Here is a 12,974-nt window from a genome sequence, read left to right on the forward strand (position 1 = left end):
CCCCTGGGAGTCAGCTACACACCCCTCCAGCAGCTCAGAGCCCCACTGTAAGAGAAGCAATCTGGCTTTTCCCACCTTCAATCTGGAAAGGCTCGAAGACCTTAGACTTTGAAGTTATCCCAGTAATCTCCATCATGGGGAATAAGAGACATTGTTACCTGTGTTAATCTGGGTCCTCCAAGAAGAGGGCAAGATGGGATTTGATGAGGCGAAATGCCTGTGTGAGGGAGAGCAGGCAGGGAGTCGGGAGACTGGGGGAGCTGCCAGGACAGAGGGCAAGACTGACCCCGAGTGAAGGGAAGAGGGAGGGAAGCCAGGTGGAAGCCATCAGGGAGTTCTCAAGCCAAGATGGGCCACCAGACAAGTCCCACGTCTCCCAGGCACAGGCCCGTCTGCGTACCCCTGCCTTGCTCTGTCGCCGGCTGGGGGCATGACCTTGGCCCACACACAGCACAGATGTCCGAGCGCAGCATCTGGGGCCCTTGGTCGGTTACGGTCCCTGTAGCTGGAGGTCTGCAAGGTGCATTCTTGTGGCCACCACCGTGTCAGGCATGGAGTTCAATGCCCGTCTCTGCCAGCTGCTAGCTGTGTGACAATAGGAAGTTACTTAGGCTCTCTGAGCTTCAGTTTCTTCATTGGTAAAATGGGGACAACCGTTCCACTTATCTCCAGGCATGGGGGTAGGTGTCAAATGAGATAGCATATGTAAAGCAATTAGAATTGTGCCGGGTACAAAAATGTCTGCCTTCATCAATAGAATTCTTCCTTGGTTTATGGTAGCAAAATGTATTTCCCAGGTGCGGTTAGGAGTGCAGGCTCTGCATCTGGAGCACCTGGGTTTGCATCCCCAGCTCCAGTAGTCCCAGATAGCCTCTAGCTGTGTGACTTTGGGCTCATGGATTAACTCTGCTCATCCCCAGTGTCCTCGTCTGTAAAATGGGGAGATTTGTATTATGCATCAGCTCAGGTCCTTTAAAAGGCAGGCACCAAGACAGGATTAGATGTGCAGGAGACGTGTTGGGGTAACTGCCTGTGAAGGAGAATTGGGAGGAGCCGGAGGAGGCTGGTGGGGCCCCCAGTCCCAGTGCAGAGTCTGACCTCTGAGGAAGAGATGGAGAGGAAGGGGGTGCAGGAGTCGTCATCTTAGGTCACAGTGCAGTTCTAAGGACATTTCATCCTGGGTGATGGAGCTCACAGTCACCCATCAGAAGAGTCCTGCATCTCCCAGGAATTGGGTCTGCCTCAGTATCCCTGCCGGACCCAGGCACTGGCTGAAGGCAGCCTGCTGGAAGCGTGGCCTGGGCACGAACCTGGTGGTGAACTCCAAGCCCAGTGCCTCTGTCATTTCCACCCCCTGCAGTTGGGGATCTGAGAGGTGCATTTTCATGGCTTCTGGTACATAGTAGGTGCCCAGTAAATACCCACCATTCTGATTTTGAGTAAGTGCCTTCACTGTTATTACCCATGGCAAAGAGGACATATTACTGTTCTCTCCACCATTGCCTCTGATAATCGAAAGCAATACTTCCCTTAAGTCCATGGCTGAGAAACAAGTGGGGGCTTTCCTTCAGATTTTCTTTGAATGGGCATTTGATTTAAAAAGAACACATGTGCCAGGGATGGGTTTGATTTCTAAAAGCAATTTGATTTTATTTTCTTACATGACCCAAGAGAGAATATTAGCTTATAGCATGGCATCTGTCATTCCATTAAATCCTAGCCACGTGCAAATGGGTTTCTTGAATCATTCTCCCCACCACCTCCTCTCCCAGCTACCCAATCCCTCCAGAAGAAATAGAGATGCTGTGGTCACCAGTTAACTTCCCTGGTGGCTGCAAATGAGAGAAAGGAAATGGGAAACCATTAAGCAGTTTAGAAATACACATTTTTTAAAAATCATAATTACTCTTCCTTTTTACCCAGAGCTTGGTACCTATATGTGTCTCTTCTTGAAAATTATCCTCAAAAACAGTTCTATGAGTGAGAAAGAAATATTTGCTCTCTTTATAAGCAGGGAAACTGAGGCACGGTGAGGTTACACTCATGTCCAAGGTTACCCAACATTTAGGAATTTTTAGCCCATTTTGTTTATTCACCTGGAAAATAACAATTGAGCACCTAATATATACCAGGCACTGGGCCTCTACTGAGGCTACCAGAAGAGCAGGATGGACATGGACCTTGCTTTTAAAGAGATAATGGTCAAATAACCATGCAAATTCTTTGATGGAAGCTCTGAAGGAAAAGTAAGTCCCAAGGACTGGAAGGGTCTACCTACACTGGGGTGCAAGGAATTCCTTCCCAGGGAGTGACATTCAAGTTGAATCAAAAAATAAAATGAGTTAAATGAGATGAACGATGTTGTGGAGAAGAGCCTTCCAGGCAGGGGGTCCTGAGGTGGAAAGGAGAGCGAGAGGGTTGAGAGCATTGTGTGACATGAGGCTGGGACGGAGCAGAGACCCGGCCACGCAGAGCTGTCGGAGACCCAACCCCCGAAAGCCACGCATGCCAAGGATTTTGAACTTTAACCTCAGTTTGAAGGGAGGTCTTGGCATAGTTTTGAGCAAGGTCTGTGTGACGATTAAAGGCCCCTGAGGTGCTTTGTGCAGTGCCAGGCATGAGTGGAAGCTCTAATTGGTCAATATCTCATTGGTCATTGTCAAGGTTGATTCATTTTCTGATTTTTCCATCAATTATTACCCTGCACTGGAAGGAGCCCTTAGGGTCTTCGGGGGACTGTTCTTGTTCATTAAACCTAATCTATGTGTCTCTTCAGCTGGCTGAAGCCTGACATGGGAAAGAAAGCCAAACACAAGACTCAAATTAAGAAGAAAACCTTGAATCCTGAATTTAATGAGGTAAACTTCCCCCATTCTTTGCCAGACCCTGGGATATTGCCTATGTGTGAAGAAAGAAAAACTCCTTGCTGAAATGTTTTAAAGAACTTAAAAAAAAAAAAGCATTCTCTCATAGTTCAGCTTGATTTATCTAAGGAGAGATAATGAGTTCCTTGTCACTGGAGGGAATCAGGCCTAAGCCAAATGCCCACAGATTAGCAATGGCCTAAGAAGGAAGCTGTGTTCAGAGAGAGATTGAACTAAATCATTTCCAACATCTTTCTCAATTTTAATAGAAATTTGAGAAATAAATCAGGACAACGTCTTTTCCCCTCCACCCAGTGGGCTCTGCCCTTCCCTCTCTGTCACCCCCACACCCATTCAGTGCATCAAGTCCTCCTGGAAGCCACTGTCTAGGTACCCGTTGAATGCACCCCTTCCTCTCTGTCCTCACCGTCACCGCCTTATGTTCAGACCCTGGCATCTTGTGCTGGTACCACTGCAGGAGACACCTGGCCACTTGCCAGTGTCTGGTACACCCTCCCCATGCATGTGAGTGTTCTGACACACAGACCCCGACTTGTCACCGCCACCCCATCCTCGAGTTACCTCCAACTCCACGTGGGTCCCTGGTACGCTCGGCCTTGGCCCCCACTGCTCCCTCTTCCCAGACTGCCTTCTCTCTCATCTTCCTCTCTGGCAAACTCCCGGTCATGCCTCAGGACTCAGCTTACGTGCCCCCTCCTACAGACGCACCTCCGCTGTGCTTCCAGACGGTGCCTCCTCCGTCTCGTGCTGTCCCTCTGGAGCGCAGTTAGCAGTTAGCGGGCCTGGCACAGAGCAGGGGTCTGTTAATATCTGCTGAATGAGCAGAGGATCGAGTGGAGGAAAGAGTGGGGAGCTCGGGAGTTCTAATCCAAGCCATGCTGTGTGCTTCCCAGCTCAAACCTAAACTGAAGGGAAGTACACAGTTGAGAAGACTTTTCTGTTTCAGTAGCTTGTTATAAACATATTTTGAAAGGAAATGCTATACCACTACCATAAATGTACACCCAGAATCACTTGCTGTAAAGAGAAAGAAACCATAAAAATAAAGAAGAGAAGGTTAAAAAGCAGCAGCAGCAGCAGCCATGAGATTGCAATTCTGGACCTGGGCCCCCTCCGTCCCCCATCCCTTAGCCTCACTCCACGCCCAGAGCAGACATTGGCCCACAGGCCCTGATCCCCACGCCAGGTCTGGAGCAGCTCCAGGCGCTGGTTCCAGCCACTGAATTCTCCCTGCTTGACCCCACGCCTGCGATCTGCTGTTCGTGTTTACTGTGAGCTACAAAATGGGAGAAGGAAGCCCCGGTGCCCTGCGTTCAGTATCACTAGCGCACATCCAGAGGCACAGACAGCAGGGAGGTCCCGCGCGACCAGACAAGCCCAGGGCGATCCGCGACCAGCCAGCCCAGCCCTTGCCACGCCCAGGCCCCCCTTCGGGCTGCTCCCCAAATCTGGGCTCTGACCCACGGGGTGTGCATAAGGAGTGGATCACAGCTGCCCTGCTCTGCCCCCTCCTGGAGTCTGAACAAGCCACAAAATAAGGAACCCAAATGGCCAACTGATATGAAAAGTGTAACTCATTCACGATAAGAAAATCACAAAGCAAGGCCAGACACCATCTCACATGACAAACTGGAACAAGAATATTTTTCCATGTTGGTACCCAGTGTTGGGGAGCCTGTGGGGAGACACACACGTGACTGCTGAGAAACTGAACTGGTTCAACTTCAAAGGGAGATTTGTCAGCACATGCCAAAAGCCTTCAAGATTTTAAATACAAATTCTGCTTATTTTTGGTGTAGGTAATATTATTACCTATTTCGAAATTCAAAAAGTTAAAAAGGGTACCAGTCAAAATCTCCCTCCCACCTCAGCCCCCCACTCCTTTTTCTTCTGAAGCAACAATATTATCCATTTCTGGGAAGTATACATAAAGCCAATATATGCCTCATCAGTTTTCTTTTTGTACACAAAAGGTTCCGACAGTACATATACCACAGTAAAAACTAAAAAATATTTTACTACGATAATTTGGCCTTTATCATGTTATAAAGTGGGAAAAAAGGAAACAACAATGCATTATGTTCAGTATTATTTCATTTTTTTGAAAAAAAGGCATCCATATGCACAAACTTGGCAAATACCGACAGTGGTTATTCTTGGATTATTGGGTTCTAGGTTTTTTTAGTTTTTGCATCATTTGTTCATTTGTTTTAACAATAAACATGAATTGTTTTGTAATTAGGGAGAAAAGTTATTTTTAAAAGTCAGATTATATGGGGACATAAGCCCTGACCACCTAAGACAGTCACGTGTCCTCAGAGACGGATCCATTTAGCAATTTCAGTCCCCTGGACAACCGCTAATCCCTAAACAATGGAAAGAGGGAGAAACCCACTGCAGAAGCTGCCAGGAGGGAGGGACTGGGCTCCTGGGCTGTGGTCATCGGCCTTCAAGACGGCTTCAGCAGGACCAGCTCTATTTGACGAAACCCCACTGACCTTCCCCAGTTTCAGAGAGTCCACTGAAGAGAGGATTACAGGGCTGGAGGGACTTGGTTATACAGGGTGTTCGCTGAAGGGGAGCTGCTGGGCCTGGCCAGAGGCTCAGAGCAGGAAGGCCCCCTTGCTTCCAGAACGCCCAGCGTGAGGGCCTCCCCTTGGTCCAGGAGCCCCCAGGACTCAGCCTCTTAGCTCCCGATGCTGAGGCTGGGGGCTCCCTCAGACAGATGTCTTCCTCTGTTGCATCCAGGAGTTTTTCTATGACATCAAACACAGTGACCTGGCAAAGAAGTCACTGGACATCTCGGTCTGGGACTACGACATCGGCAAGTCCAACGATTACATCGGTGAGTGTGCCCAGCTCCCAGGGGAAGCCACCAACTCCACTCCTTCATTCCTTTTGTACTAAGGGTGCACAGGCTCCCATTTTTGGTGAATTTGGGAACATCTTTATGTGAAAGGGATTACAAAGCTGGAAGGGTTGAGCTGTGATTTAATTATCACCTCCAGTGGAATAATTAAGTCACAGGGGGTGGTTTCTACAGAAAGGAGGATGCAGAGAAGGTCCCCTTAATCTTTTTGCAAGTCCAGGATGGAGGTTTGAATTTTCCCAGTCCCACTTCAAATGGTGAGGACACAGCCTGAGCCAAGGGTTGGAGGCAGTATTGAGCAGTGAGGTGAAACTGACTCGGGAAATAGAAGATAAGTCCCCAAAAGCAGTGGGAGGAAAGTTCCAGTGAGGAGGGTGGTGATTTGTAGAAGTGTAGAGCTGAAGTTGTAAATTGGTGCTACAGTGGGGAGCCACAGCAGGTTCTTGAGTAGGTGGTCTCCGGGCAGGGAAGACCAATTTTAATAACGATTATAATGTTGTTATTATCAATAACAATATAGAGAACAGATCCCAAGTTGCTGAGGGGGCCACTGCTTGGTAGCAGTTTCCCCCACTTGAACGTTTTGGTCCAGAAAGAGACCCCGTGCACCATCCCATGACCCTGAACACCCGCCTCTGTCTTCTCACCTTGTCCGCCAGGAGGTTGCCAACTGGGAATCTCGGCCAAGGGAGAGCGCTTAAAACACTGGTACGAGTGTCTAAAAAATAAGGACAAGAAAATCGAGCGCTGGCACCAGCTACAGAACGAGAACCACGTGGCAAGCGACTAGGACGGAGCCCAGGTCCCGGAGGCCGGGCCCCACCCCAGGCCCAGGCCACCCCCCAGCCTGCCCCAGCTGCCCCCTGCACTCTGGTCCCCTCCTTTATGCCTCGCTTCCTCCCACATCTCCTGCCACCCTCCCCGAGCCTGCCTTGGAGGTCTCCCCTCCCCTTGGGCACTGCCACCAAAGACCATCTCTGCTCTCCCGGATGCTGGAAGGCAGGCTCCTTGGTCCCTCCAGATGGAGCAGTCGGCATGGGACGGGTGTTAGTTTTACAAGGAAGGTGTTAATTTAATAGCCTCTCCGTTTGGATAAACTGTGAAGGCTCTTCATCCTTGGGGACTGCTTTTAGACCCTCCTGGCCTTGAACAGACACGCAGGGACGACTTGACTTGGCGGTGCCAATGCCCTCAGGTGCCAGCACACACGGAGGAGGCAGGACTAGCACATCCAAGCCCCCACTGCTCCTCCAAAACACACCCCCCGATTGCCAGGAAAAGAGGCCGCAGTGTTCAAACTACCCAGGGACGAGGAACCCACCCTCCTTGCTCCAGATGATCAAGTAATGGCCACACACAGTACGCAAACGGACTCGGTAGCCCCCTTTCGGGATGAAGCCTAATTGCTTCCCAGCCAAAAATATCTCCTGTTCCCTCTCGCCTCCCCCCTCCCTCGCCCTATCCCTGCCTCCTTTGCCACATTAGAGACTCCCTTTCTCACCCTCTCCCTTCTCTCTGCTTCTCCTCGCCTCTCCCTCTCGAAGGAGGGGTAATAGCAAAAAAACAAACCAACCCAGCATATCTTAACACAGCCTCACCCCTGCCTCCTCTCGCGCACACACCCGGAGAACTGGCAGGAAGCCTGCCGGCCCACTTGGGCAGCATCTCCAAACCTCCCACTTGGCCTGCGGGCAGAGCCAGACGGCCTGGACATTGGCGCAGCCCAGGCACATGGCATCCCCCTGAGTGGTGCCGACTCAGCCCACAGGGGCTTCCTCAGCCGCCGGCCATCCCAAGGGTACAGGAGGCCTTTAGAAGACGTCAGAGCTGGGGGTCCGAGGGGAGCCTCCTCCAAAGCCCCCACCCCGTCGCCTTCCTCCAGGACTCTCTGCTGTCACTTAGACGGACAAAATTCCCCCTTCCCGACTCTTTGACTCCGATTCTTGGCCTCTCTTGCATCTTGTCTCTTACTCAGAACCACCTCGAGTTTCTCCATCTCTCTGTCTGTCTGTCTCTCTACACCAAGTCTGTTGGGAGAAACAAATAACTGTGGATTCACACCTTTAGAGAGTGGCAGATCTGACACCAAAGGCTTTGGCTCCATCACGAACCAAAGAGAAATGGAGATGAGCATCAACTTGAAGTTGGGGCCGGGCAATCTCCCATGGCTGGCAAAAGGCTTGGTTGCCCCAATTTCCGTCACGTCTCCCACCCTGAGAACCACCCCACTCCATCAAGTCACCACCGTTCTCTATGAAAGTCATCAGACACACACCAAAATTCTCACTTTCCTCACACTCACGCCTTTTACCCTTCCCTTTTCATGCCCTCGACCCCCAGCTCCCTGCACAGTTCACTGGAGGACACTCCTTTCTTGCCTTGAATAACCGTTCTCTAGACACCCACTCTCAGCCTTTCCCCAAGGCGGCCCACAGCTCTCCAGCCACCCTCTTTCCTCTTGACCCTTTTCCTTCTCCTAAGCCCCCTCTGGCACCCACTCCCAGCCGCCCTCCCCTCCGCGGTCTTCCCGGGGGAGAAAGCATGCTGGCTGTGTCACCCGAGCCTCTCGCTGGTGTTGGCGCTGGAATCAGCATGCAGCCAGCTCTCGGTGCCCCGGTCTGGGCACATTCTCTCCCCCACCCCCACCCCTAAATGCCACCACCTCCCTGCCTGGAAGACACACACACTCTCCGGTGCATGCAGAACCGGCCACCGCCTTCCTTCGTGATGATGTAGCCAAAAATAAAATAGGAACGTCCAGGAACGCTGGTGGTCTGTGTCTTTCCTTTCTGACTTCCGGAAGGGCTCCCTCCCCACCAGGACACGTGGCCACCCGGAGAGTCTGTGTATAACGAGCAACTCCGTTCCGGCCCTGGAGACACAGACACGGCAGTGACTAAGGCAGGCGCGGTCTCTGCCCCCCACCCCGGGGGAGTTTGCTTCCTGCTGGTCTTCATCTTGGGCAGGTGGGCTCGGGGTAACTTTGGCTAAACCCACACCCTTCCTCTCAGGGGCCGGCATCCTCGTCCTCTCCCTCCTACCCCAACCCCGGGGGGAAGCTCCCAAGCGGTTGTGCAATCAGATGCTGTCGAAGCTGGAAGAGACGGTGGACATGAATCCCGGCCTTGTCCATCAACCCGTTTCTCAGGCAGATGAAGACTCCCGCGCCCAGGGGACGGGATGGCGTGCCCAGCGCTTCACGGCAGCAGTGCCAGGACAGGAGCCACCTCGCTGGACTCCCAGCTGAGTGTTCTTTGCACACTCACTAATAGCACGGATCCTCCAGTGCCTCCCACACAGCTTCGCAGCCTCCAGCCTCCAGTGAGCTGCACCGCCGGCCCCTCACTTGAGATTCTCAAGAGACTACCAGGATGGATATTCACACCCCTGTTTCACAGATAAAGAGATTGAGGCCTTATCTGTAAAGGTAAAATCCTCCCCCACGGTCACCACAGCCGGTAGGTGGCAGAGCCTGGCGTCAAATCTGGGTCTGTGACCCACTCTTCCTGCTGCCCCTGGCGATGTCAGTGCCACTCTCCTCGTCCCTCCGGTCTGAGCCTGGAGACCAGACAATGCCGATAGCCTGTTCCGCAGCCTTTGCCCGATGGTCACAGCCTCTGACCCCTAATCCCCCAGCCGCACCAAAGCACCGTCCCGTCGTCCACCTGATCTGCCTTCATTTCCCACCCTGGGCCTCCGAGAGGACCAGCCGCTTGCTTGGTGCCTCAGGCCACCCTTCCGCCCTTCCCGGGAGGTGCTGTTCCAGTTACCCAGCGCTAGGTCACAGGCTACCCAAACCTCAGTGGCATCAAACAACCCCCATTTCATTGTACCTCATGCTTTTGTAGGCTAGGATTCAGGCAGGGCTCGGCCAGGCAACTTTTCTCTTCCACGTGTCCTTGGTAGAGGTCACCCAAAGGACTCAGCAGCTGGGCTGGGCTGGAGGGTCTGTGCCTTGACTGGGATGGCTGCGCTTGACGGGGACATTTCATGTCCGGCATGGCAGCCTCAGGGTGGTTGGACTTCTTAGCACTCAGACAGTGCCTCCGAAGGCATGTCAGGGCTCCGAGAGCAAATGTTCCTGCAAACAAGATGGAAGCCGCCTCCCCTTTTATGACTCCGTCTTGGCAAGCACACAGCACCCTGTGTGCAACACTCTCTTGATCAAAGCAGTCACAAGCCTGCCCAGATTCAAGGAGAGGGGTATATATATATATAATCAACGAATTTGCACCCCAGGGGGCTTAGGACCACCTAGGAAATCACGCAGTGATAAGTGTTTGCTATCATGGAGCTAGGGACAAATCTGCAAGGCACATGCCCCCGTCAAAACAGCTTCTCATACTAATATTAATTACAAGCACATGCTCAAAGTTTTCTCTCCAGGTTGCCATAAGGAAAGGTTGCCTGGGAATCCAAGTCAGATTTCTTGTTGGTGGACACATTTCTGCAAAGACAGAAGATGGCCGTGGAATCTTTATCGAGTAAGTGCAATGAAGAAATGTCTGGCTAGAGATTACTAGGAGAGTTATAGGTCTGAGGGTCAGCTGGGTAAGTAACTAACTTCCCAGAAGGCTTCTTAATCTCCCCATACTCCATCAAAAAGGTGCTTAAACAATTGATCAGGAAAGTTACTCCCCCAGAAGGGACAGTGTATTATATCCCACAGAAACTTCTCTTCCCGACCAGGTTTGAGACAATTTCTTTTCTTGCCAACCCCCACCCCAGGGTGGCTCTCAGTGTTGGGGGCAGCGGCTGGCATATTAGAATCAGCTGGGGAGGGTTTTTCCTCACCACCCCTGCTCTGAGATTCTGCTACACCCTGGGGATGAGGGCGTACTTGAAAATATCTGAAATTACTTTCTGATTGATGCCTTGTGCTTCGCACCCACACCATGATTTTGAAAACCACTGGCCCTAAAAGTTTGTCAGTTTTGCCGGCAGTTAAGCCAGCTGCCACCAGGTGGAGAGGGGCCCATTAGGCTCAGAAATCGAATGCTGTCTTTTCCACAGAGCCTACAAATGGCCTCTGATTCTTCTCATCAAAGCACTCCAGACAGCAACCACGAGGCAATTGTGAGTGGCAGTTGCAAAGAGACCTAGTTTCCATCCCCCAGTGGTTGATCTCCTTCCCCAGGCAGGGAGCCTGCCTAACAGGCTGGGAGGACTATAACCAGCCAAGGACAGGTAAGTGTTGGTAGATCGGGCCAGTTAGTTATGATTTATTTCCCTATTGAAATAAAGCACCCTGCTAGAGGCAACATGGTGTGGTAGAGAGCACCTGCCTAGAAGAGCTTTTCGATCATATCAGTCCAGCTTTCCAGTCGTGAATCTGTCACACTCCAGCTGTGGAAGCTGGGACAAGCACTTTAGTCTGACTCTGTTTCCTCATCTGGAAAATGGGGACAAAATAGGCAGTTGCTGAGAGATTTCAACGAGATAATCCATGGAAAGTCCCTCCCATAGTTGGCACCAGGGAAATATGCCTTCCAGCTGGCGTCGATGATCCAAACAGGACATTGGCACTGAGCGCAGGAGAGGCTCAGGCCGGGCAGAAGACAAGTCTCCAAGGCCTCCGCTCAGATGTGGGCAGCGTCCCCGGCTGGTGCCGACAGGAAACCAACCAACAGTTAGTGGTATTAATTCTGAGCGGGAGTTAGAGGCGAGACCAAGTTGGAGAGTTCCAGTCTCCCCTTAGGGCTGACAAAGGCGAGGCCGGGGAAAAGGGAAGCTCAGGGGCCTGCTGGTGCCTGGTGATAGCAGAGCAGGCCCGACCGCGGCTGGGCACACGGCCAGGGGGATTAACTAGTGCTCGGGAGCTCGCCAGGGTGGCCCCTCAGCCCGATCTGCTTTTGCCGGGACGTTGGCCCGATACGGTCAGAGCACCCTGAAAACCATCAGGAGCCACCTAAGCAGCCTAAGAGGTACGTTTTGCTTGGGTCTCGCCCAAACTTACCGTGTAACCTTGAGGAAGTCGCCTTTGCCTCCTGGGTCTGAGATTTACCGTTGACTAGACGAGTAACACACGGAAGTACTGGGATTCTTCAACTGCTTCCAGGGCCCACCCCAGACAGGTACAAAGGGGCCTTAATTTCCCAGCCATCCAGTGAAGAAGGAGACCTTTCCTGAGGGCAGCCCCCACCCCCCCATGGAGCCCAGCTTTATCTCTCTTGCATGAAACAGGCAAGAATGCTGCCTGTAGTTTGCTGATACTGTTTCCTTAAAGGGGACAAGACCTCAAAGCCACCTGCAAGGGCATGAGGACATAATCCTGGATTTTCACAATTATTTCCTCCATCTCTCACAGCTGCCCCACTCTTTTTTCTAATACTACTTAAGTTTTTAAGCAACTTGCCTTTCTTGCATCTTTCCAGAAAACTCAGTGTTGGTTTTTTAAGGACCGCTCTCATTTGTACTTGTGTTTGATCTGCTTATATATCTTATCAAAACTATACATTTCAATAACAAGTGCAATTACCATAAAAAAATTGCTTAGGAACAAGCAGAACTGACTTTGATAAACATATAACCCAACTGGCAAGAAAAGAATCGAGTTTTGCATAGTCTGAGACCCACCTCCTTAGGGCTACATCTTGCCTTGGGCATAAATCAACATGCTGTGCTGAGTGTGGGGAGTGCCAACTAATTAATGAGCCAATTATCAGGAAGGTGGTAAAGAAAGATGCTTACTATTTATTAATGCTTATCTATCCTCCCTGAAAAAAATGGCTTATGAATCTATATGGGTGAAAATACATCTAGATATAAAAAGTATAGTTTGATGCCATTAAAAAAAGAAAAGAGAACTGCAAGTGTGTGTGTGTGTGTGTGTGTGTGTGCACACGCGTGTGTGTGTATAAACAGGAAAACATCTGAAAAGATCTATAGATCTATACCAAAATTTTTATAGCAGTAGTCTCTGGGTTTTAGGATTAGGAGTGATCTTTAGACCACCTGATTTTTCTGACTTTTCTTTGTGCAATATGCATGTAATACTGTAAAAATCATAGACAACTATAAAGCAATTTTGTAAACAACGAAACAAAGAAGGAAAACAAAAATCTGCTTCCAATTATTATTTCTTTTAGCAGAGTTATTCATAGGAGTAAAGAAACATTTTCAGAATGTGAGCCAAAGAAAAACCTGGAGTTGTAGGCTGATTAAAGGACAGAGTAAGTTCCAGAAAGTGGAGGAGCAAGCAGGGAGGGAAGATGCTGTTC

At 50.8% G+C, this 12,974-nt stretch overlaps 1 protein-coding gene and 1 long non-coding RNA gene across 4 annotated transcripts in view; one reads left to right on the forward strand and one right to left on the reverse strand.

Moving 5' to 3' along the window:
• The window catches only part of RPH3A (rabphilin 3A), a 105,988-nt gene extending 97,478 nt beyond the window's left edge, over nucleotides 1–8,510 (forward strand). For both annotated transcript variants that reach the window (XM_037816807.1, XM_037816808.1), the window contains 3 exons: nucleotides 2,777–2,858; nucleotides 5,634–5,730; nucleotides 6,414–8,510. In XM_037816807.1, coding sequence (XP_037672735.1) covers nucleotides 2,777–2,858; nucleotides 5,634–5,730; nucleotides 6,414–6,544 — 310 coding nt within the window. In that variant the 3' untranslated portion in view covers nucleotides 6,545–8,510. The remainder of the gene's footprint in view (nucleotides 1–2,776; nucleotides 2,859–5,633; nucleotides 5,731–6,413) is intronic.
• On the reverse strand, nucleotides 1,752–11,896 carry LOC119519238. Of its 2 annotated transcripts, none has more exons than XR_005213991.1 (5): nucleotides 11,711–11,896; nucleotides 9,588–9,835; nucleotides 6,402–6,472; nucleotides 3,447–3,667; nucleotides 1,752–1,832 (listed from the first exon to the last, which is right to left on the reverse strand). It is a non-coding gene; the product is annotated as an uncharacterized LOC119519238 (long non-coding RNA). The 2 variants fall into 2 exon arrangements; XR_005213990.1 differs by having other exon boundaries at nucleotides 1,755–1,832; nucleotides 3,594–3,667.
• Between the last annotated feature and the right edge of the window lie 1,078 nt (nucleotides 11,897–12,974).

Source organism: Choloepus didactylus, chromosome 23 (assembly GCF_015220235.1).
Source record: "Choloepus didactylus isolate mChoDid1 chromosome 23, mChoDid1.pri, whole genome shotgun sequence".
In the NCBI taxonomy this organism is placed as follows: Eukaryota; Metazoa; Chordata; class Mammalia; order Pilosa; family Megalonychidae; genus Choloepus; species Choloepus didactylus.